Consider the following 25,977-nt stretch of genomic DNA (forward strand, 5'->3'; position numbering starts at 1 on the left):
TTTATCTCATTGTCTATTTTTAAGAGAGCTGGGGAGCTCTCTATATACCCAGACAGGCTTAGTGTAGCGCTACATTATTTTTCAAAACCCAATAGTTTCGGTCTAGAGTCAATGTTTACTGAAATTTTTAAAAACCATGACACCCTAGTAGTATCCACATTTTTCTCAGCACACCTAGGCCAAAAGTTTCTTGAGAAATTCAGAAAATATCTAAAATAATAAAAACTAAGTAAACTGCTTATATTTCATTCTTTGGCTCAGTTATGTGGTGATGGACAGGATTTACTTCTGTTTGTTCACATTTTATTATTGGAGGAAACCAGCACTTGGTTGGCGTTTACATTTATCATTAATAATTTGAATTTGTCCTGGACCACCAATCCTAGGCCCTCCTTTATGTGTCCCAAGGCACCCAAGTTTGGGAACCACTAAGCCACTTGGTCTAGAACCTACGGCTTTTAGTGTTAAACAGAAACATGAACTAAGATTTCTGCTGAATTCAAAATAAAACATCATAAAAGCATGAAACATGAAAAACACTGTATCCAACCTAGTCAAGGTTGGATACAGTGCATGTTCAGACAACAGAGGGGAGCTAATAACCTGTGGGAGTGTGCATCAATACCAATACAGTCCATATAGAAGCCTAATAGGAAGTGTAAATAACTAATGGGTAAGAATATTACTGCCTACTATGGTATAATACAGCTGTGTGAATGGCGAGGTAGATCTGTAGTAGTTTCAATTCATGCGTTGTCAATAATGAATACACAAGTGTATGGAAAACAGTGTGTCTGGAGATCTGGATCTCAGAAGCACTGCTCCACTGCACCATTCATGTCTGTATTACACCATATTATGCATACCCATTAGTTGTTTACATTTCCAATGGGGGTAAAGTTCATCTATCCGCTAAACCAGGCATGTCCAAACTATGGCCCTCCAGCTGTTCTGAAACTACACATCCCAGCATGCCTTGCCATAGTTTTAGAATTCCCTAATAGAAAAACTGTGGCAAGGCATGATGGGACTTTTAGTTTCACAACATCTAGAGGGCGATAGTTTGGACATGCCTGCTCTAAACAGTGTACAGCACAAAATGACTGATGTAGACCCAACTGTTCTTACACTTACCCCAATGACAGAAGTCTGATGAAATTACAAAGAGGTTAGTAGGATCTGCTAAGTATTTGCTAAAAAGTTTCCCAAATTCTTGTTCCTTTGATTCGCTTAGTGCTCCGACCAACACAGGAACAATGGTAAACTCATCCTTATGGCTGCAGAAGAAGACATAGAGAAGTAGGCATAGGAATAGTTCAGGAACAAGTGAATGAGATGACAAAAATAATTTCAGAACCAACAGCATTATTTATCCTGAATATTAACAAAAAAGCCCTAGTAATAGCAGAGAACAAGACTCTCTTCTCCCAGTTTGAGGACTGGAACAGCTTGTGGGCCAAATGCACCAAGCTTCGAAAATTCTAAAAAGGTACGAGTTATAAACAGCCAATCTGCTCATGATTGTCATTTTACAGACTGGGTTTAAAAAATGAGGTGCAGGCTGGCTGATTACTCATCTCTCCACTTTTTAAAGCTTAGAACATCTGGCCCTGTATTTTGTAGTCCAGTAACAGATCAGTACAATAATAGAAACTAATAGAAGACTCCCACAACAAAAAGGAATTAGCGACAACATAGCAGCCTGTAAAAGAATATAGATGAGAGCTATTTTGTATGGATATGTAAACCAAAACCAACACAGTCGAGTCACATTATTATGGGGGACCCCTACTCAGTTTGTCCTCCGTATCTTGGAAACCAGGGCCAGCTCAAGAGCCCGGTGCTGGTTCCCAAAATACGGTGGGAACCAGGGCCTACTCCAAAGGGGGAGGCGGTGGATGCGGGTGCCTCACCAGCCACTGACCTCACTGCCTAAAGATAATACGCAACAATAAATAAAGCTGACAATCTAACCACCATTGCTCTTGATGCAATTATTCCATAACTCAATTACCAATACCCATGTTTGCTCTATTAACCCTTCGGGTGCCAAGTGAATTTGTCAAAATAAGTGTGAAAACTGGCAAGCAAACATTTTTATTTATCATAATGACCTGTAATGTTTATAATATAGGAAATATAATCTTTTTTTACACAACAGTTTTTATTTGATTAATATAACAATTGTGAGCAATGCTGGCATTTTTAGCAGATATTTTGCATATCTCTCACAGAGATGTTGGCACCCAAACGGTTAAAGGAACAGCATATATAACTTACAGGAACACTATATTGGGATATTATTATTATTTACATAGGTTTATTGCTATTGGAAATGTAAAGGTATTACCTTCGTGGAGAGGACCCATCAGGTGAGGGTGGAAGTTCTTTGATGCCCTTACATATATTTTATTCTTCCTAAACCTAGATTTATTGTAGGTTCTCTTTTATTTAGGCTGCATTGTACCCTTGCAGTTACTTTTCCCAATAGAAGAGGATGTGGACCCAGTGCATGATGGGAAACATCCTTTTGGCAAAGGAGATCTAAGAGCAACCAAAATGTAATGGAAGTCTAAAGGAGTGGTTCTCAAACTCGGTCCTCAGGACCCCCACATAGTTCACATTTTCCAGGTCATCTAACAGGTGAACTCTTTACTGACTGACACATTTTAAAAGATCCACAGGTGGAGCTAATTATTTCCCTTGATTCTGTGAGGAGACCCGCAAAAGATGCAGCGGGGTCCTGAGGACCTACTTGGAGAACCTGTGGTCTAAAGTTACTGCTTCTTCATGGAAAGATAATTCTATTTCTTAGGGTAATTTAGCAACTTTAACCAACAATTAAGTCAGTCAATGTTGATAAAGCAGGAGCTGAGATACTGTAGCTTCCAAGTAAATGTTAATATCACAAACCTGTAGATACATAGGCTGATGAGGATGTAATATACACAACTACCCATCTTCATTCAGGAGGCAGCCTATTAATCCATTTTGTAGCATTTAAAAACAAGATTCAAATTGAAAGAATAAAACATCTCGCAATATACAAGTGGAATATCCTTTTTCCGAAACGATTGGGACTAGAAGCATTTCGGATATTGGATTTTTCTGGATGTTAGAATATTTGATATGTCACTGCATCTTGAAGTGATCGTATTAAAATGCAGTGACTATGCTAATATTATTGATTAGTGGTGCCCCAACAGAAGGCTGCCACCCAGCCTACTTTCTCCCATCCAGAATTTTGCTGGACTATCGGACATGTAGCCTGGTGACCTTGTTGACCCTCTCGTGGACGGATAAGTGCAAGAGCTGCCTTCTTGGATTTAGGAGCAGGGCGAGGAGAAGGAGACCGAAGAGACTCACTGAATTGTCAGTGAACAAAGGAAAGGTGGCTGAGGTGCATCACACATCTTTGGCTGGAGTCCAATGGCATCATCACGCCAAGTATGTACACTATCTGACCAACCCCATAAAGTCCGAATCATGTCAGCCTCAAATATTACGGTTTTTGGAATATTTTGTGTTTGTAGAAAAATGGATATGGGAGACAACTTGTAATACTTAACATACCTTTCCATTGCTTTAGCAGTATAAGGTAAATGCATTTCAATACTGTGCTCATCTTCATCAGTTTGCAGAGACATTCGCTCAAACATTCCCGTCTTCCACAACTCTCCATAAACTGAAAAAAAAAAAGACAAAAAATAAATAAATATAACATTCTGAATTAAAGTCATTTCAGGTAATGTAGAATTATAAAAAAAAATATTTTAATAAGTTTACTTTGCCAATAAGTCTTTAATAGACAAAAAGGACAGATCATACCTTGAAAAATGGAGAAATTGTGCTAATCAACCAATCAGCTTTTGTCATTTATATAACAGTGTCTATGAAAAGACAAATAAAGTGGAGAAGTTGCTCAAAGCATCCCAATTATCTAAGTCAGAGGATTGATACACTTCCCCAAAAAGGAAGGAAAGCATTTAAAATAGGTCTTCTTAGCTATCAGAACAATTGTTTATATTGTGGAGTGTGAGCCTCTGACACATACTGTACCTTTCTGATCAATATGGAGGTCATACAAGGGCGTTCTATATATATCCACGGTGGATAGTGCACATCTAGAAAGAGCCACATGGTGGGAAGGGCCAAGAATGAAAACTCTTCGTCTGTATAAAAATAATAAAAGAATAATGTCAACCCCGGAATATGCACAAAGGAATCCTAAAGGTGCCCATACACGTTACAATTATTGTACACAATATTGTATACACTATCGCATCTCATCGCATCTCGGTTTTGCGATGAGATGAGATCTAGTACAAAAAATGTGCAGCACATACTTTTTTGGGTACTTGTTTCCTAGCACGGCCACAATCTTGTGGATCGTGTACCTTTAAGTTAAGGTACACGATCCACACGATGGACCCGATTTCCTTTGAAATCAGGTCCATTTTGCCGGCTAAGGCACAATATCGGGGGCATCGCGTCGGTCGGGACCATTAACATTGGTCCCGACGCGACCGACGCGATGCCCCCGATTTTTCCATAGGCTTCAATGTTAAAAAATATTTTAACATTGAAATCGTGAGGATCGTGTCGGGAAAGGTAAAATATCGGGGGCATCGCGTCGGTCGGGACCATTAACATTGGTCCCGACGCGATGCCCCCGATTTTTCCATAGGCTTCAATGTTAAAATATTTTTTAACATTGAAATCGTGAGAAAATGTGAAAAATGTGAAATGGGCCAATATGACCCATTTCACATTATAGATGTCCCCGTCGTCACCCCACGATAGACGCCAACCCGAAGCGTGGCGAGCGCAGCGAGCCCGCGAGGGGCGGCGGTGCGCGTCCTCCAACCTTTTCATTCCCCTACTATCCACGTCGGCGTGGAGTTGAGAATAGAATAGTGTGGCGAGCGCAGCGAGCCACCGAGCCCGAAGCGTGGCGAGCGCCGCGAGGGGACGCGTATAACTTCACAGGTATACGCGTCCCCTCGCTGCGCTCGCCACGCTTCGGGCTCGGTGGCTCGCTGTACTATTCTATTTTAAACTCCACGCCGACGTGGATAGTAGGGGAATGAAAAGGTCGGAGGACGCGCACCGCCGCCCCTCGCGGGCTCGCTGCACTCGCCACGATTCGGGTTGGCGTCTATCGTGGGGTGGGGTTTACGCCGTTAAATTTGGGGGGGTTGGGAATATTTTACATTGAATCCAATGTAAAATCGGGTCCCAGGGACCCGATTTACATTTCATTCAATCAAAAAATCGGGTCGGTCGCATCGCATGCGACCAAATCGCATGCGATGCGATCGACCTGATTTTTCCGACACGACCACCCCGATGTAAATCGGTGTGGCCGTGCTAGGAAACAAGTACCCTTTTTTGTACTAGATCTCATCTCATCGCAAAACCGAGATGCGATTATAACACCAGAGCTGCTATTTGTACCGGAAAAAAAAAATGAACATACCATAGAAATAAAGGACTTGGGTAACTGAAATGGAGCCTTGATTGCTACTGTACTATGGGGCCTGCCAGTTGAGATTTTGGATTTCTCTGAAGAATTAGAACATGAAAGCTGCACCCTAACCTGGGTATGGCGAACGCAGTTTGCACTCTATTCGTAGGAATGGCGAGTTTGATGGTATCCTGTATTTATATATTAGGGTTCATTTTTAATTACCCATTCTGTGATCATAGCTTTCTCATGCACCCCAGGTCAGCTCATTTATCTAAAACCTGTGACAGCTGCCCCCTCAGTGCTCATTCAGGAGTTGTGTTGGTGATTGTCTCACCTTTAAGTCATAAGGTATTTGGCAGGTGAGCTCTGCCCAGAAAACAAGCACATGTTCATTTTAGCTATGATGTGTCAGCAGTTTCCAGGTTCTTAAGAGACCAATTGTTAGTGTAGGACTTGCAGTAAAATGGGGTCCCTTGGTGATGGGCTGCAAGCTTAAATGCAATGACCAACTCATGAACTAAAACTCCATTATTTATTATATATATATATATATACACACACACACATACATACACACACACACACACAGGTTGAGTATCCCCTATCCGAAATGCTCGGGACCACGAGCATTCCGGATAGGGGAATATTCCGGTTTTTGGAATAAATTGTTTTAGCCATACTTACCTGTCCCCTGATGGTGTCCGGTGGTCCCTCGGCGTCCACGCAGTCCCCGGGCGTCCACAGCAGGCCTCCGGCATCTTCTCCGGGTCTCCAGCGGTCCCAGGAATGCATTGCACGAGTGTGCGCGCGCACCGGTGACGTCACCGGCGCGCGCGCGCACACTCGCGCAATGCATTCCTGGGACCGCTGGAGACGATGCCGGAGGCCTGCTGTGGACGTCCTGGGACTTGGTAAGTATGAAAAGAGGGTATGGGGGGGGGGGGTATAAAAAAAATAAAAAAAAAATTCGAATGATTCCAAAAACCACGGTTTTTGGAATAATTCGGATAAGAGATATACGGATACGGGATACTCAACCTGTGTGTGTGTGTGTGTGTGTGTGTGTGTGTGTGTGTGTGTGTGTGTGTGTGTGTGTGTGTGTGTGTGTGTGTGTGTGTGTGTGTGTGTGTATCTTGTATATATATATATATATGTATATATATATATATATATATATATATATATATATATATATATATATATATATATATATATATATATATATATATTTTTTTTTTTTTTGCAACTTTAATAAATTAAGTGAATTTTTTAACAAAATCTATGGCGTGTCTTTTTTGTGTGTGTGTGTTATTAAAAATGGTTATTTTAATTATAGTCAATCAACATACAAGGAGGGATGACAATCCCGGGCCATTTTTTCAATCCCAGGAATCTGGATTGAAAAATTAGTTATACCAGGATTCCAGGGAGCAGCAGTGCGACCAGCGGGCTGCGCAGCGTGACTTGACCACGTCATGCTGCGCAGAGCCGTACAGCCAGAGGCAGGAGAAGCCGGGCAGCATTTAAGTGGGTGTTCAGATGCAAACCGGTATTAGACTGCACATGCACAGTCTAATCACAGTACTGGAAACTTCAATCCTGGGATTCAAATCCCAGCAATTTTGGGGTCAAATCCCAGGATCCCTCCGATCCCGAGATTATATACAAGGATAATTCCCATAGTCATTCGCCCTCCCCAATTCATGGTCAGGCAATGTCCCTAACTTGTAGCCTAAATGTTCTGTGATGCCGTGTTCTCACTGCGAGTGAGAAATACACGGCTTTTCCCCAGCATTAAAATGCCTGGGACTGCTGCGCTGGACCCCCGTTCTCACTGCAAGGCAAATTCCCAGGTGAAGAAGTTCTACCCGGGAATTTGCCTTTTAACACGGGTTTTTCGGCAGTGTGAACGGGTCAACCCCTGTCTGCATACCCGGATCTCAGACACGGGTAAAAAGAAGGGTTTTACCCCTGTCTGAGATCCGGGTATGCGACTTGTTCACACTGCCAAAAATCCAGTGTTAAAAGGAAAATTCCCGGGTCTACATGCTAGACCCGGGAATTTGGCTGCAGTGAGAACAGGGTATGAGTTAAAACTTAAACCCTTCGACTGAAGTGAGGGGTGGTATTCAATTTCTGAATGTGCGAAAAGGCGGACCTGATGACATTCATCTGCAATTAAAGCAGTTGTATGAGGTTGTGAGAAAGTGTGAAATGTTCAATAATGGAAAAATGTGTATGATGAAGTAGGATTAAAATCCCATTATTTGTGACAGCTTTGGGTGGGAGGCTGTCAATCATCCAGCCTATAGTCCAGAATTTGCTCTATGCAATTTTAAAAAAACTCCTGGGTGGAAAACGGTTAGGAAATGATGAGTTATTGGGTTGCATTCAACAACTGCTCCAATGGAGTGGAGGCAGCGAGGTACAACAAGGGGATTCTAAAGCTTGTTCACAGATACGGTAAACGCTTATGTGGATAAATAGACAAAAGGTACTGCCCAAAAAAAAAGGACTTACTATTATGGTTCCAGTTGTTGGTCTATGTATAACCCATGTTGTGAGAAATTCTCTTTGTATATAAGGCATTAACAATTCGTAGATTGTTAAAAGAGGGATAACAAAGGTTGTGCTATAAAAGTCCTTTATGTTAAGTAATGACTTTGCTGAATCACCACATTCCTAAAGCTTATCTATCCTGACTGAGCTGTTGATGCAGGAATACAAATCATTCTAGAAGAGGTGATGGGTAAAGCCCCGTACACACGGGGGAGATATATTGCTCAGTTTCTCCTTTTCATCAGCGACCAGAGATGCGGTGCTGCAGAGGTAATCAGCTGGTCGCAGGAGCAAGCTCCTGCGACCAGCGATTAGAACGGGGCTGAAAACGGGAGCGCGCACCCGGCGATTTATCGCCTGGGGAACACTCCCATCACTGGCAATATGGTCGCCAGCGACCATATTTCCAGCGATTTCAGCCCCTATCGCCCCCGTGTGTACACAGCTTAAGTATGTTTGCCTTGTGAATGATCAAATAAAGCATATAAGCAATTCAGAACAAAAATAAAATAGGGAGCAGGGATCGCCCAGATTATTTTACCTGCTGCTAACATTTTTTCAAAGTAGGTTTCAAATTGCCCAAATGAAACATTATATAGGTTAACAGCTTGGACCCTTCAGTTAAAGAGCTGTAGAATTGAAGTCCAACCCATTTCTGCATTGGTATGTGAATTGCTAATCATATGAACATACAACAGATGGTGCATGATGTCATCAAAATAGAACACAAACCTTAACTTGGGAACAAAAAGAAAGCAGCAGATTTCTAGCTCGGTGCTGCAACAGTAGATTAAAGCCAAAGGAAAAATAAAAAAAATCAGCGAGCAAGGGAGTAGGTTTCAAGTATTTACATATTTTTTTGCTTTTAGGAATGTTCATATACTGTATGATCCATTTTCCGGGCCACAAACACTGTAAAATCACAGGGCTGTTGGGTTCAGTGACACAATTTGCCGTTAATTAGTGCACTGGCCAGTAATGAGCATTACAGGGCTTATTAGGAAGTGTAACTGGACGAGGAATGCTATTTGTAGTAATTTGCTGACCACATTAACCACTGCCTTAAATTCACGGTTTCACAATGTACTAGAAATGAGCTCAATTTGAAAGCCAAGCAACTTTCTGTTGGTGATGTCAGTGTAACCAGTTCAAGATTAGATCATTTTTTTGTGTATATAAATTGTATAGGGGAAACAAAATGTCAATAGAATGTTATGTTACACTGACTTAGGAATATACTTTTCTTAGAGTGTAACATAGGCAGAAAAAAAAATAAAAAAACTTGGATGCGCAAGATCCACCCTTTATTACAGGGTGGTGAAAGTAGGCCTACATATCAACTTCAAGATGGAACTATGTGCTGGCCTTGTGTACAAAATAATTCTACTGTGAACCAGCTCAGGTTAAGGTGGATAAATAAGGGACTCCAATGTCATAATATACCTCAGCAAAATGCATTTAGCAACACTTACGTAATTGAAGGGTCTATTTGCTTGTACCCATGAGCAGCACAGGATCCACAGTAGGTATATCCAGCATGTCTAGAAGACCAAAAAGATTATGGAAATAGTTTATTACTGGTGTACAGAATGAAACATTAACATCAATTTGATTTATTTCAACATACAGTAGAAGTTTTGACTCACTGAATGAAGTCACAGAAACATTAATGTAAGCCATTTTATTTTAAAATCAATGTCAATTAAACTGCCACTCAATATCCAGAGACAGTGATTTCCAATAAGGTTACACTCACACTTGTGCATACATACAACAAAACTGGTTACCAAGGTGACCGGCACAGTACCCTGGACCTGAAGTGATGCATATACTAGCACCATGGATAGCTTGTACTCACCTAACCAGAAAGGCACGTTGAATATAGGGGGGTTGATTCAGAGTAGAATGCTAAGGACTTTTGTGGAAGGATATTGAGTATGTTGGGGGATTGTCCGCAGCATCGCAGTCCATGCGTTGTTGTGCATACACATAGCTTTAACTGATTTCAGGAGGAAGTTCCTGCACCAGGGATAGGGCTGATACATCAGCGCACTGGTAAGAGTGACAGGTATGAAGCAAAGCATACAATTACTATGACTAGGAGTAAGGGCAAATACATATATTTTTCAATGCATAAAATGTGGGGGCAAATAGTGCTGACGCTTTTATCTCTGTAGTAGCCTCAGTAGGTATTTATAAAGTCATGCGAAAACGTTGAAATTAGCAACTTCAATTAGCTGCCAGAGATGATTACATTTCAAGATATTAAAAAAAAAAAAAAAAAAAAAAACACAACGATTTTCAGGTGGTATGGCTTACCTATGCCACCCTCGACTTTATTTTTAAAGGTAGGTTGGATGTAAAAAAGACTCCTTATTAAAGTTTTTCAGGGGAGGGGTACAGAAAAAAGTAAACAAATAAGAAGGGGAAACAAAGTGAAGAGATGCAAAAATACAATAGCAAGATACACAACACCGTAGAGAAAACAATACTAAAATAATGACAAAAAACAACTACAGTACCACTCGTTACTTGTTATAACCACAACACAGAATATTCTTCAATAAAAATATCTAACACAAGTTAATGAACTGCTGTATAAGTAGACAGCAATCCCTGACAAACTATTACAGCTTATCTCCTGTATCTGAAAGCATTTGAGTGAAAAGACGACTAGAGGTGCTCATAATCCCAATCCCTAGCTCATATTTTCATGCTAAGAACACATGTAAAGACTGGGCAACCAAGTACTTTGCTGTCAGGAAAGTCAAGCAGATGTAGAATACTTTTTGTTTTTATCCCAAAATGAATGGGTTAAAATATGGTAAAAATGTTAAGACAGCCCAACCTCTAATAGGCCTACCAGCACTCAGTGTCCGAAATATAACCCAAGATGGGTTGCCTCCAAGTTAATGTATATATGTTTAGAATCAGGATCTGATTCAGTTTTGGTATATGACTTCATAACCTAAATTAACAGAGATACGGTCCGTAATTTCTTACTGCATTGGTCCCCAAACTGGATTCTGGGGTAACCTGCAGTGCTGCGAGGCAATTGAAGGGGTTGTTGGCCCAGTACCAAAAACAAACTTTAAGATAAATATATCCAGTAATAGTGGCTGACAAAATATATAATATACCCTGTCCACCTCCAAGAATGATCGGTAAGCACAAATGTACTTAATTTAATAATTTTAGCTGAATTTGCCAATAAGCAACTTTTGGCCCAGCAGAGCTGTTAAATGCTGATATTTCAGGGTAGCGTGATTCAAGAAAGTTTGGGAGCCACTGTTTTATGCCCCGTACACAATATATATATACAGTATATACACGATACGCACCGGGGATATTGTGAACGATATTGGCAGTGCCACGAAATGAACGACCCGCAGGGAAAACATTGAACAATATAGTTCAGTTATGTCACCGGGACCCCCGCCGAACCTGCAGTAACTTACTATATTGGCAGATATGACTGAATGTTCAGACGAGACGATAGGGATTATAATTAACGATCCGTGGAAGCATGCATCGTTAACGATATAATGGGTACACACTGAACGATATGCACAATGATATTGCTAAGATATATGCTTATCATTGACCAATACCATACAGTGTGTTCCCACCTTTACACTAGTTACCTGGGTACTTCCTCAACTTTACGACTACCGCTACGCCAGTTACGTTAGCCGCTACGTGGATCACGATTGTCCGCTCGCCACGCTTTGGACTCAGTGGCTCGCTCCGCTTGCCACAATTTTACGAGTGGTAATAGATGGTGGCGTGGACACAGGAGGGTGGCGTGGACCCCGAAAATAATCCTCGCAGCTCGCTGTACGCTACGTAAGTTCCATAGCATAAGCGGTGGCCGCAAAGATGAGGAAGTATCTTGGGTACTTGTTTCCTAGCACGGCGCCCGTCGGGGTTCATCGCATGCCTTAAGTTAAGGTACTTAAGGCATGCGATGGACCCGATTTTCTGACTTTAACAAGCTCAATTGCCGGTAAAAGTGAAAATCGCGTTGATCGCGTCCATCGCAGCCCTTAATAAGGGGCCGCGATGCGACCGGCGCAATCAACGCGATTTTCCCATAGGGAACAATGTTAAATTAGTTTTAAAGTGAAAATCGGGTTGATCGCGGGCCACTATAATAAACCCGATTTTACATAGGTAACAATGTGAAATGGGCAAATATGGCCCATTTTACATTGAATATGTGTAAAAAGAATGGTTAATGCCCCCCCAATTTTAACGCCACCCCGGTATTGACGCCAACCCGAAGCGTGGCGAGCGCAGCGACCTTTTCATACCCCTACTATCCACGTCGGCGTGGAGTTGGGAATATAAAGTGTTGCGAGTCCGAAGCGTGGCGAGCGCAGCGAGGGGACGTGGATACCTGTGAAGCCCGCGAGGGGACGTGGATATCTGTGAAGGTATCCGCATCCGCTCGCCACGCTTCGGGCTCGCCACACTTTCTATTCTCAACTCCACGCCGACGTGGATAGTAAGGGTATGAAAAGGTTGGAGGACGCGTACCGCCGCCCCTCGCGGGCTTGCCACGCTTCGGGTTGGCGTCAATACCGTGGTGGCGTTAACAATGGGGGGCATTTGCAACATCAGGGGGGGTTTCTATGAAAATGGGGTGTTTTGGGGCATTTTACATTAAAATCAAAATCTGGTCTCAGGGACCATTTCACATGGATTCCAATGTAAAAATCGGGTCGATCGCATCGCATGCGATGCGATCGACGCGATTTTTCCGACCCGATGCTTACAATCAAAATCGGTGGCGCCGTGCTAGGAAACAAGTACCGTATCTTGTCCTGACTCTAAAAGGCATCCATGAGAACTGTCTGTGAAGAGAACCATGAACAGGCTGAAACTGGCTTTATGCAAATGTGTGTCTGATAATAGTGCCAATGTCTAATATTTCTCACTCATGCTCGCAAACTTCTGGTTATCAGGTGGTGTGTTGCCATCTAAAGGCTAATATGTGTCAGGTAAAGTATATATTTTAATGAAACCATACTTACGGTGCAATAATGGCTCTAGCAGGTCTTTTAGAGGTCTGTGCTTGGGACAGCCAACCATCCAACTGAGCGCTCAGCTGGGGTCCTAAAAAAAAAAAAAAAAAACCCACAAACATTAGTCACTCTTACACTCATTAATTTCATCCTTCACTTTTAAATGAATTAACTTATTTTTTGCCCATGCTACGAATACTTAGACACTGCCCAGACATTATACACCCACGATCTCCAACATGCTGCACAAGCAATTCAGTTACTTTTGGAATAACAAAAAAGGCCTACAGATGGGGCCGCTGTCATTAGAGCGTCTCACATCGCACCGCCAGCCTGCACCAGTACGGGGAGCGCATGTCGAGATGCTCGCGAGGCCATTCTCGGCAATGGATGTGCAACCATGTGAGATGCCAAAGCATCCATGTCCTGCCCCCACCTGTCTGATTGCCATCAGCCAGTGCAATTAGAGCGGCCCCCTGTAGTTAGTTATGTACAATGCTAAAGGGGCTTAATTCACCATGGATATCTAAAATCAGAGAATTTGCAGTGGACGGCAAAGAGAAAACTGCCACCCAGATTAACTGTGAATGGATCACTAACCGCTACCCAGAGACTTTGTCATCTGTGCAAAAAGTAGGTTTGAGGCAACGACTGGGACAGGGTGGATGTGGATATCGCTGATGACATAGACCCTCCTCAAAAATGCTTGGGCGCGCATGCATTTTTTTTCCCCAAACACAATGAAAAAACACTGGTTTCCTGTCAGTCAAACTGCGGCTCAATTGCTTTTACGATCCATATTCATTTTCAGACGCTAATTCCCCTCACGCATGCACAGTAAGAAGATAATCACTCAATTTGCGAATTCTCTGATTAGCGATCCATGCTTAGGCTCCGCTCATCATTAACAACCCCCTAATGTCTCTGTTCAGTACATTGAATGTAGTTAATGTCTGTTCTGTACACACAAGGGAGGACCTCATTAATGATGACCATGCTGCAGCAAGACCCTCGATCCTCCCCCCACTGGCAAGTGTGTGTGCACTTGACAATGCCGGTACCCCACTGCCGTATTGCCAGATACACACATTGCCTAGTGTTTACACAGCTTTAATGTTCAATCCAGCACCCTGCACCTATCAAAACCCATGCAGTCCCTCTTTCCTGCCTGTGGTGTTGCGCTCTACTCTAGTGCTTCTAGCACAATCTGGTCTGTATATCAATAGTGAGATACAGACCAGACTGTTCTAGGAGGAACCCCAGGCAGGAAACTGCATGGGTTTCAAAAGGTACAGGGTGCTACAAAGATCACTAAAGCAGCCACCCAGTGGACATTTCTCACTAGTTGCATCTGACCATAACATAACAGTAGTTTTCTCTTTAAAACATTGGTCAGACTCGAAGAAAAGTTGCAGGTGCAAAAGTGGGACATAATTACTCACATATAAATTGGTTTGTCAGTGAAAGCAGGCTTCATACTTTTAGGCTAGTTACTTTCAATATCCGTATAGATCAAGCAGTGCCGCACTCCACAGTACCAATTTACTAACAAAACTAGTGTTCTAAACTTAAATGTATAAATGGTATTTTTTACGGCGGGGCAAAAAAATATTTGGACAGCTACCGCTTGTGCAAGTTGACCCACTTAAAAAGATTAGAGGGGTCTGCAATTTCCATCATAGGTATACTTCAACTATGAGAGACAGAGGGGGAAATTTACTAAAGGAAATTTGTAAAAAATAGGTGTATTTGAATCCAGAAATACACTTATTTTTGACATTTACTATCCCGAAAATACGGCAATTCGTATTCGTATTGATAGAACATCAATACGATTACGAATTGCCAAATTTTGGGGATAGTAAATGTCAAAAATAAGTATTTCTGGACACAAATACACCTATTTTTACACCTATTTTTTTACAAATTTCCCCCCAGAATGTAAAAAAAAAAAAAAGAAATCACAATGATCGATCTTTAAGTAATTTATTTGTATATTATTGCAGAAAATAAATATTTGGACAAGCAAAAAGTTAAACTCAATATCCTTGGTTGGCAATTACAGAGGTCAAACATTTCCTACAGTTTTTGACCAGGTTTACACACACTGTAGCAGGTATTTTGGCCCGCTCTTCCATGCAGATCTTCTCTAGATCTGTCATGTTTTGGGGCTGTTGCCAGGCAACACGGACTTTCAACAACCTCCACAGATTTTCAATTGGGTTGTCGGTTGAGGTCTGGAGACTGGCTAGGCCACTCCAGGACCTTGAAATGCTTCTTATGGAGCCACTCCTTTTGCCCGGGCGGTGCATTTGGGGTCGTTGTCATGCTAGAAGACCCAGCCACGTTCCATCTTCAATGCTCCTACTGAGGGAAGGAGGGTTTTGGCCAAAATCTCAGGATACATGGCCCCATTCATCCTCTCCATAATACGGATCAGTGTCCTGTCCCATTTGCAGAAAAGAAGCTCCAGAGCATGATGTTTCCACCCCCATGCTTCACAGGGAGTATGGTGTTTTTGGGATGCCACTTATCATTCTTCATCCCTCCAAACACGGTGAGTGGCATTTCTACCAAAAAGTTATATTTTGCCCTCATCTGACCACATGACATTCTCCCAATCCTCCTCTAGATCATCCAGATGGTCACTGGCAAACTTTAGATGGGCCTGGACATGTGCTGGCTTAAGCAGGGGGATCTTTCAGGTGCTGCAGTATTTGAATCCATGACAACGTAGTGTTATTAATTGTAACCTTTATGATTCCCCCGTGTAGTTCTGGGCTGATTCCTCACCGTTGCTATTAATACAGGTTATGAGTGGAGGGTAGAAGAGCTTCTTAAAAGAAGTAACAGGTCTGTGAGAGCCAGAGATCTTGCTGGTTGGTAGGTGTCCAAATATTTATTTTCCGCAAGAATATACAAATAATTTTTTTTTAAATCATACAATGTGATTTTTTTTTTTTCACATTCTGTCTCTCACAATTGAAGTGTACCTATGATGGAAATTACAGACCTCTCATCTTTTTAAGTGGGTCAATCTGTTTTAGACTATTTTCCTCCCACTTTTTTTTTTTTTTTTTTTAGCTTGCTGGGTTGAAGCCCTTAGTAGGAAGGAGGGGTGGGTGGGTCACCATCAGGACTGTACAAGGGTGTCAGCCACCATCCAAGTGTAGAAGAGCCTGTTTGTTGTCAGAAAAGATGTGCAAGATGAAGAATGCGTCATCATGAGAATCCTGAAGTGTGGCTTAGGCTGACTGATGCTGGCCACACATCAGACCAACTTTCCTCCAACCATCCAACTAGTTGGTTGGATGGAATAAAAACCTGGTACTGGATAGGAACAAATGTAATTTGTAATTAAGTCATTTGTTTCTCAAATCGGAAAATGGACAACAACTGTCACTCAGACAATGTACTGTAGTTGGACCTATTTGATTTAAACAATTTCACTGAATGTTTTTGTCCATTTTCCTGAGTTTGTGAGCAAATTGTTTATTGGCATTTGCCCCCATACAGTACCAGATATTCAGTCCAACCAACCAATTAGTTGGATGATTGGAGGAAAGTTGGTCTGATGTGTGGCCAGCATTACAAATCGAACAGTGCTGGTGGAGGTCAACTGTTGGTGAGCAGCCCATGCTCCACAGTGGATTAGGAATGGCCATCAGTGCTGTCACTATCAATGGCAATACTGCAACCAGCCATCAATGATGATAAACTATGTAATGGATGACGATCAAATATTTTTTACCTATCAATGGTCATCCATTTTCTTTGACTGACTGGCCGATGGGCCAATCAGAATCTGGAGGTGGGGCTTCACAGGTGTCAGGGTGGAGCTATGCTCTGTGTCCAGGCACTTAGCAAAAAACAAACAAAAACATTTGTCCTGTCCCTGGCACCTATATCCTGTCACCCCTCTCTCCTGACCCATCTGTTCAGAAAACGGCCATCAATATCATGACCCTTTCCCCTCTGACCTGACGCTATGTTCTCGTTGCCCTGTCAGTTTTTAATTATTTCCTGTCCCAGATACCTGTTCTAGCCCTGCTCATGTCACCTTTATCCTGTCCGTTCTGTATTTGCTAATATCTTGTTCTTCCATTACTGTCCTGTCCCTATCCCCACTGTCAGGTCCATAACACCCTTTTTTCCTGTGGCTCCTGTTCTGTCTGGTACCAGTACCATCCGTCCTTACTCTCTCCTTGTCACATTTATCCTGACCCTGTGATATTGGTCCTCCCCTCTTTAAACTGTCCCTGGCTTGTCATGTATCTCTTCCAACCCCTGTTCCATCCACTCTCTTTTCTGTCCCATCAACGTTGTCCTGGTCCTGTCCCATCTGTCCTTTTATCATATGGGGCCAAGTGTGTTTTTTAATATTGCTGTGCCAATGAGTCGAGAGCTTTATAGATTTTGCTATAGTTGCCGCAATCTCTAGTTACACCACTGCTGCTATGACTAACAATACAAAACACCTGCCAAAAGGAAACAAGTTGGGCACCGTACATCTTCTTAATTTGCATATTGCAGGCCCAGTCAAATAGTGAAAACAGCTTAATTTAAGAAACAAACCCATTAAAACACAAATGTAGCCTAACAAATGATCTTTATTATACAGATCCCAAACCCCACAGGACTGGAGATTAAGGAGTGGAGTCTATTAGCAAGTCATCTTATTCTGACAACATGCACACAGATGCCACATTTATGGTAACCCACCATCGGTAATCTAATCTCACCCATTTAAATTAGAGGCTGGAGGAAAAAAAAAATACAGTAGGGATAAAGTGGTACTTTTAGGCTCAAAAATCTAATAAAAAAAATCTAGAATTAAAGTAGTTTCTTTCTTTTACGGACTAAGGCAGGCAAAAAACAAAACCAAAGTCTATAGTGCAAAAGAAGAGTATGAAAATGAACTGGTAAATGAATAAGTATGTGGCAGGTGAATGAGAAAGGTACAGCTGCAAGTTTGTGGAATAAGAAGAGATCACAGTGAAGGTGCCCATACACGTGCGATGCAATACGAGCTCCCTCGGGCATCTCATCGTACAGTACAAAAAGTACATGCTGCACCTACTTTTTGTTCTGCCCTTGAATTGCATCGCATGCAGCCCATAACAGGTGCGATCATCGTGTATGGGCACCTTGAGATATAAGGTGACAGACTGCAACAATGACAGACTGCAACAAAGGCAAAACTGCAATTCTCCTGCAAAATGTTGCAGGATCCAATGCTATACATAGTACATGTCAGATCTGCAGGCCAGCTCCTAGCAAGGCAGACAGCAGAGGCAACAGATTCCCCCGGCAGTGTCTCGTTTTCATCAGCGACCAATTGCTCCATGTGTACAGAACTATAAATGATCTAAAAAGTAGTAGTGGCACTACATGAGTGACAGAAACTTTTATACATGTTAGGGGCCTATTTATCCCTGAGACTTGGAAGAACTCAAGCAATTTTTCGATCGGTCGGCCGTTTTTACGGCAAAATCGGTCAGAAAACAGCTGATCGCAATCTGATGCCCTCTCCCATGGATCTTTGCACTGGATAATTTGCTCTTAAAGCCCCCATACACTAGTCTGACTTGTCCAGAGGACAAATTGGACCCAATTTCCCCTGAGCTCCTCGGGAGAGCTCTTTAACGATTTGGCACTTGGTTCAGGCACACTCAGGCAAGTTCGGGAGGTCATAGATTCGGATATTCGTATGCTCGGTAGAGTTCAGGCGTATTCGGGTATACGCAGGTGCCCTCGGCTATTTGGGTGCTGTTGTATATGGGCACACTTTAGCACCCAGGTATTCGGGCGCTTGGGTGTGTGTTCAGGTGCTCAAGTGTTTGGGCGTTCAGGTTGTGCGGTCGACAGGGTGAGCGACGATGGCGCACACCTACATGTCTGTAGCATGCATGGAACTCTTCCGGGGGAGCCAGCACCAGCAGCACAGTGGTATACCACTGAAAATGTCTGGGCATAACACTGAATGGGTTAATGTTTTTCTGAAATCTTAAAATAAATCTTTGTCAAAATGTACTCTTTGCACAAAATCTTTTGTCCAGGACTGACAGGGAGTTCAAGGGAAATCTTAAGATCACAGATCTGTCTAGTGCATGGGTCTTCAAACTGTGGCCCTCCAGATGTTGTGAAACTACAAATCCCAGCATGCCTTGCCACAGTTTTTACATTTCCTTAAAGCCAAACTGTGGCAAGGCATGCTGGGATTTGTAGTTTCACAACATCTGGAGGGCCACAGTTTGAAGACCCATGGTCTAGTGTGTGGGCACCTTAACTCCCACATTATGTAAGCAAAATAACCCACATAATGAAATGTATTTCTTTCAATTCACCAGTAAAGGCTAGTAGCATTCCACCATTACATATAAGGTTACGCTCATTTGCAGTTTTATTAAACTTGTAATTTGTGCTCATTCATAAAAATTCTGAACATCTGCAGTTTTAAAGTTTTATTTCTCAATCTCTTGAATTATTTAAAATATTTTTAACTCGTTAGAACAAACACAAATTGAAGAAGATGTACCATCAATGTGGATGTTTCCTGACCATTCACATAGCTACAAAGAGTTGCCAATAAGGTACTTGTTTCCTAGCACGGCCACACCGATTTACATCGGGGTGGTCGTGTCGATCGCATCGCATGCGATTTGGTCGCATGCGATGCGATCGACGCGACCTTCGACCCAATTTTTTCATTGAATGAAATGTAAATCGGGTCCCTGGGACCCGATTTTACATTGGATTCAATGTAAAATATTCCCAACCCCCCCAAATTTAACGGCGTAAACCACCACCCCACGATAGACGCCAACCCGAAGCGTGGCGAGCGCAGCGAGCCCGCGAGGGGCGGCGGTGCGCGTCCTCCGACCTTTTCATTCCCCTACTATCCACGTCGGCGTGGAGTTGAGAATAGAATAGTGTGGCGAGCGCAGCGAGCCACCGAGCCCGAAGCGTGGCGAGCGCAGCGAGCCCCGCGTGGGGCCGCGTATACCTGTGAAGTTATACGCATGCGCTCGCCTCGCTGCGCTCGCCACACTATTCTATTCTCAACTCCACGCCGACGTGGATAGTAGGGGAATGAAAAGGTCGAAGGACGCGCACCGCCGCCGCTCGCCACGCTTCGGGTTGGCGTCTATCGTGGGGTGACGACGGGGACATCTATAATGTGAAATGGGTCATATTGGCCCATTTCACATTTTCTCACGATTTCAATGTTAAAAAATATTTTAACATTGAAGCCTATGGAAAAATCGGGGGCATCGCGTCGGGACCAATGTTAATGGTCCCGACCGACGCGATGCCCCCGATATTTTACCTTTCCTGACACGATTTCAATGTTAAAATATTTTTTAACATTGAAGCCTATGGAAAAATCGGGGGCATCGCGTCCTAGCCGGCAAAATGGACCTGATTTCAAAGGAAATCGGGTCCATCGTGTGGATCGTGTACCTTAACTTAAAGGTACACGATCCATAAGATTGTGGCCGTGCTAGGAAACAAGTACCGCCAATAATATTCCTTCTAATGTGTACATGCATATTGGGTCCTTGTATGGCTCACCTACTACAGTGTGATCTTCATAGTGCGCCCACCATGGCTGCCTCATCTGGTACACTTGTGGATGGGATGCAAAATACATGGACCTGAGCATACACTGAATTCACCCATTTCAGGTAATTTATTTTAGGGGTAATATATTCCACCCAGGGTAATCCTAGGCAGAGCGCCTAAAATGTCTGCCGCACCTAGTACCTTGTCAGGGTGGAGTACACAACCCATGGAAGTTATTATCCAAAATGCAGCACCAACCCTGCATTATGCTTACTGTGTGCTCAAGGGTTTCTTTTGTCTGTGACTGTACTACCAACATCCTCTATTATGTGCATTTTTTTTTATATGTCTGTGCCTTGAGTCCCGTTGGAGAAAGTGCGCTATACAAATTAAACTTATTTAATGTGGGGGCCAAATGCAAGTCAAGACAGTCCTAGATTGGTATAAAATGGGTAGTAAAGGCAGATCAGTTTATGATCCTGCTATATCAGCAGTACTGTCTATATATATATAAAAAAAAAAAAAACCTGACCTTTACAGGGCAAACTGGCAATAGAAAGCACAGCTTGGTTCAACACACGAGTGACCAGGAGAGGATGACAAACTGGTGGTGGTGTGGGTGTGTTCAGGGGTAGAAGGGTCTGAGGACACCATAGCATGGTATCTGTTTATATGTATAAAATATATCTGGAACCCCCCTTCGGGAAATCCTGCATTTGCCACTGACATCTATAACCGTTGCTTGTGTAATTTTTACAGTGAGCAGTAAAGCAACTGCCGCAGTCGTCACAGAAGAGAAGAGCCCCTGGAGCCGGTAAGGTGCTTCTCCTAATCCACTGTAGCACCGTGGCTTATGTGACAGACGGGAGTGGCGTTGCAGCTGTCAATATCCGTTTCTCTCTGTGTGTATGTGTGAGATATCTACATCTCCAAAACAGCATTTGCTAGACTCAATCCACGAATTTTCCTGCGTTTGGGGCTTTATTGACTGTCGTCAGGCGTAATACACAACATACACTTGACAACTGGCAATAAACTCCAAAATGTTTCAGTACAATAGGCTACGCATGATTCATTTATATTCATGGACTCAGTCCAGTGAGTGCTGATTTTTGATATGTATATTTGGATTTAGTCGAGCACCACGGCATGATGCATTTTGATGGAAGGTGCCAGTCTGCTGGACAGCACAGCAGTGCAGTCTGTTGAATGAAGGAGACACAGGTGCTGCCTGTAGTATCTGGGAACTACTGATAATGTCTGTATTGTATATGGGGAGGGGGTGGAGTGACCGATGCTTTTTGTTAACGGAGGGTCACAGACGCTGTGTAAGTGTGATTGGAGGCACTACTATCGATGTAACTTCCAGTAATGCGATATGAATTTACTGAACACTCCATGATTTAAATACTATCTAGTTCTTTTCCTCAAAAAGGTAGTTCTGACATAGCCTGAATGTAATGCCTTTTGTCAAAATTTATCTCAAGGATAAACCCATAACCAATGAGGTGGGTTAATAAACTCGACATTTTTAGGTGATATTTATATTTGGCCTGTTTAATCAAAGTGCCAATATTTCAACTGTCGAACACCCCCCCCTCACTTTATTTGCTTTTTGCAGGATTGACATGTGAATTAGGTACACAACAGTACAACAAATACAGGGCAACTCACGTCACAGATCTCACAGAGAATCCCACCCAAGTCTCCTTTCCATTCCACACTCAGTGCCCACACAGTGCCCATTGGCTGACCCTATGCATCAGTTCTAAACTTCAAGTAGATCATGCAGGACACATGCAAGGCCAAAAAAATAAATAAAAATAAAATAAAAATAATGAAAGATGCCTGAACAAGGAGGATTTTTAAAGGTGATCGTGTGCTATCATATGTCCACTCTGATGTAAATTGTTAGGGAATATATTTACACCCCCCCCGCCAGCTGCTAGGAGGCCGGCCAGCTTTAGGAGATGAAAAGCAGCATTTTGCAGTAGCTCAGTGTGCCCATAATTATTCCTTGCAAGGTTATTGTACTGTTATACATAATCTTCCCAGCAATCTTCAGTGCTATGTTCCAGCTTGTGTCACAGAATCGCTAACAATGCCTATAGCACTTGGAATTATCTAGAAGAAAAGATTAAGAACAAAAAATACCAGAAGAAACTAAAGTGTCAGGTCTTTTTTATGAGTTCAGTGATGACAAACATCAAATGTAAGAAAACAAGTTGTTCATTGCATCAGAAGGCCTCTGGGATGTCTGCCTGCAACTAGAGGAAAGGAGATTTATTTACATACTGTAGAATTTGCATTAACTTTGGCCGTGTTACTTACAGTAGAATGCAGATGGCCTGAAGGAAGCATGTAAAGGGGTTAATTCTACACATATTTTATCCATCCACAAAACAGATGAGAAAGGTATGATTCAGCACTGAAACTACTTGCCTCATCAACAACAACAACAACAACATACTGAGCATAATATTAAATTAAAGCCCATCATACACTTCTTTGTCTAAGTTACCCCAAAACTTTTGTTCTTTATCAGCACAACACAGACATTCTTACAGTGCCAACTTAAACAGAAAGCCTCTAGCATGCTGCGGCCGAGTCATTCCATTAATGTGCTAAAAGCAAACAATTCTATAGAGAATAGTCTGCAGAGTGGTGTATCCAGTGACAGAAGAAGTAATTCCTATTTAAAACATAGCCAGCAGGACATCCTGATTCATATTGTTAGTTTAAAGGTCTGCTTGAGCATCACCTGATTGGCAGTAATGCTTGGACACACCTTTTTCACAATCCGCTTTGTAGTCTTTGTTCTGCCAGACAGTACTTGCTGCCATTCATTGCAATAGAGAAGTAGAGCTTTTTTTTATATTTTTTTTAAACAAAAATACATAGAAACAGTGTCATGAACCCAGACAATTTGAAGAAAAAAAAATAAAGTATATTAGTTTAAAGAGTTTGTGTTTAACCACCAACAATCATAGATCCCCACTGATTCAATTTCTCATTTTTGTTTCTATGGCCACTGCACCTACCCCTCAAGTAGAGGCAGCAGTCTATCAGCAGGGACTGTTGCCGCCCCATCCGTTAAAGTGTTTTCGATTAGATCTTTTTACATTAAGGAAAAAGATTGGGGGAAGCTCCACACCTCTGTTAAGTACTGGACATGCCCCCAAGAGTCACGCCAATGGGGGCATGCTCCCTGCCCATCTATCCACATCCTAGTAGGAACACTAAGTACATAAATACTTACCAATTTTTAGCACGATGTATAAACAAGACATCACAACTGGGCTAGCATATACATGTGTCCCCCAGTTTTGAGGTCAGTCACCGGTGACCTCTGCAGCAAGCATAAGGCCAGTTAGACACAAAGCTGATGTTGTCAGCCATTGGCTTTTGCTGCAGAACAGACACAATATGACTGAACAACAATATTCATAGACATGTCCCTGGCAGGCTGGCACCACTTGCCAAAGAGGTCACAGGTTAGGAGAACCATTTCCTCACCTTCTAATATAGGAGTGTACTCAATGGGCAGCTATGCTTTTGATCTAGTGGGCACAGTGTATTTGTGTGTGCCCCTCTAGAGGATGCAAATTGAATAGACTCATATATGCTATGTGGAAAATAAATGGGACAAAGCAAAGCGAGAACAATGGAGATCATGTTTCCCTGGCCTGCACCGAGCCATTACCTTATTTATAGAGTGTTACCTAGCAGGGTCTACCCGGAGAGACATGCATGACACCTCTGTAACAGGCCAAATAAGCTAGCACTCCCACAGGTTATTTGCAAACCCAAATATTCTGCTCCACTGGCCACATTGTTCCCCACCCTACGGGCACCCCGGTACCTGAGGCGGTGTACCAGCTCCCGGCGTGGCTCGCCTCTCTGCACAGCGCTCGGTTGGACATCTTGGTACCGGAGCCGCCTATGATGTGTGCCCGGGGGTGCGCTGGGAGGTTGGCTGTACGGGCTGTGCGTACACCCTGTGCCGGGCTATGGATCCCTGTGCCTGGCAGGGAGCAGGGCTGGAGGAATGGTACAACCGCTGGGAGGAAGAAGAGGAGGAGGAGGCGGCGGCCGGAGCACAAAGCGAGCGATACCGATACACCGAGGAATAGGAATCACAGCTGCCGCCGGCCGGCCGGCCTCGCGTCATACAGGGCAGCAGCTCCGTGTAAACGTTACGCGGGCAGAGTGCTCCGGTGCGCGATACTGTCACTGTGGCCGCTCCTTACATGGAGGATGCAGAGCAGCCAGTGCTGGGGACGCCGGGCTAACAACACAAAGGGGCCCCGCCGCTCGCACTGCTGATTTAAGGCCTGAAACGCTTGTTATAGAGGTGGGCTGGAGAAGGTGGGGAGAGGTAGTGCAAACGCGCTGGTTGTTTGGCCCCTCTGGGCGGTGGTAGAGGAAGAGGTTACGTGGGCGGGGAGCCCTGCGATTGGTTCCTCTGCTGAGGCTCGTGGCTGGATGAGTAGGGCGGAGCGTCATGGCTGTGCCGGTGGGTGACGTCAGAAGCCGGCTGGTGTTGCTAGTGTTGCTAGACCAGAGAGTGGAGTGGTACTGGTCATCAGGGGGGCTGGGTCGGACGAAAAAGGTGCGGGCTCAGGGGGAATAATGGGTGAGGGTGGAGCACCAGGGCGCACACCGATTGGATCCTCTGTCTCTGGGGAAAGAGGCAGACTAATTAGGTGCATGTGATCTGACTGGTGTTTACTTTACTGACAGTACTACAGCTCTCAGAATCCCATGCTGCTTAGATCTGTAGTTCCACTAAAGCTAGATAGGCAAGTTTGCAGTGCTGCGTGGGACTTTAAGCTGTGGGTAAGCACAGCTGCGAATAGAGAAAATCATTTTACTGTACAGTGGAAGAGGGCAGAGGATATACTGTATAGTCATCCTCAGATGGCAGAACCTGAGTACATTACACATCAGATAGTCATAGCAGAGGTACAGAGCAAACATCAAAGCATTGCAAACCAGTTTGATTTTGCAGTGTAAATGATTGCCGCTTTAAAAACCTGGAGATTTCTCACTTTCTGATTCTCTCATCCTATTAAATCTCACCCATGGTTTTTAACAAAGGTCCATTTCTCTTTCAATGGTCCTGGTGACAGTGACACAGCTCAACATTGGGGATGTAGGAGGGTCCGTAGGAGCCAGGCACCTATCCTAAATCTTTTGGAGGGTAGGCTCCTCCCTTCTGCATCCCAGACTCCTCAGTTCGTGTTAGGTGCCCACTGGAGTGGGTGCTATTCTAAAGGGCTGCTGGAGCAGCCGAAGGATTAGAGTTAGTTAGGAGTTTTTTATTTTATTAACTTTTACACTAGCTAGGTAGGC

The 25,977-nt window shown here is 43.2% G+C and overlaps 1 protein-coding gene across 1 annotated transcript in view; it reads right to left on the reverse strand.

The window, feature by feature from the left end:
• MEMO1 (mediator of cell motility 1) overlaps positions 1–25,095 on the reverse strand; it is a 38,883-nt gene extending 13,788 nt beyond the window's left edge. Inside the window, exons 1-6 of the mRNA XM_083176259.1 lie at positions 24,485–25,095; positions 13,066–13,147; positions 9,502–9,570; positions 4,060–4,172; positions 3,574–3,685; positions 1,135–1,277 (exon numbers count right to left, since the gene is read on the reverse strand). Of these exons, the coding sequence (XP_083032385.1) occupies positions 1,135–1,277; positions 3,574–3,685; positions 4,060–4,172; positions 9,502–9,570; positions 13,066–13,147; positions 24,485–24,545 (580 nt within the window). The 5' untranslated portion in view covers positions 24,546–25,095. The remainder of the gene's footprint in view (positions 1–1,134; positions 1,278–3,573; positions 3,686–4,059; positions 4,173–9,501; positions 9,571–13,065; positions 13,148–24,484) is intronic.
• Positions 25,096–25,977: the final 882 nt, after the last annotated feature.

Source organism: Crinia signifera, chromosome 3, assembly GCF_055691185.1.
Source record: "Crinia signifera chromosome 3, ASM5569118v1, whole genome shotgun sequence".
Classification (NCBI taxonomy): Eukaryota; Metazoa; Chordata; class Amphibia; order Anura; family Myobatrachidae; genus Crinia; species Crinia signifera.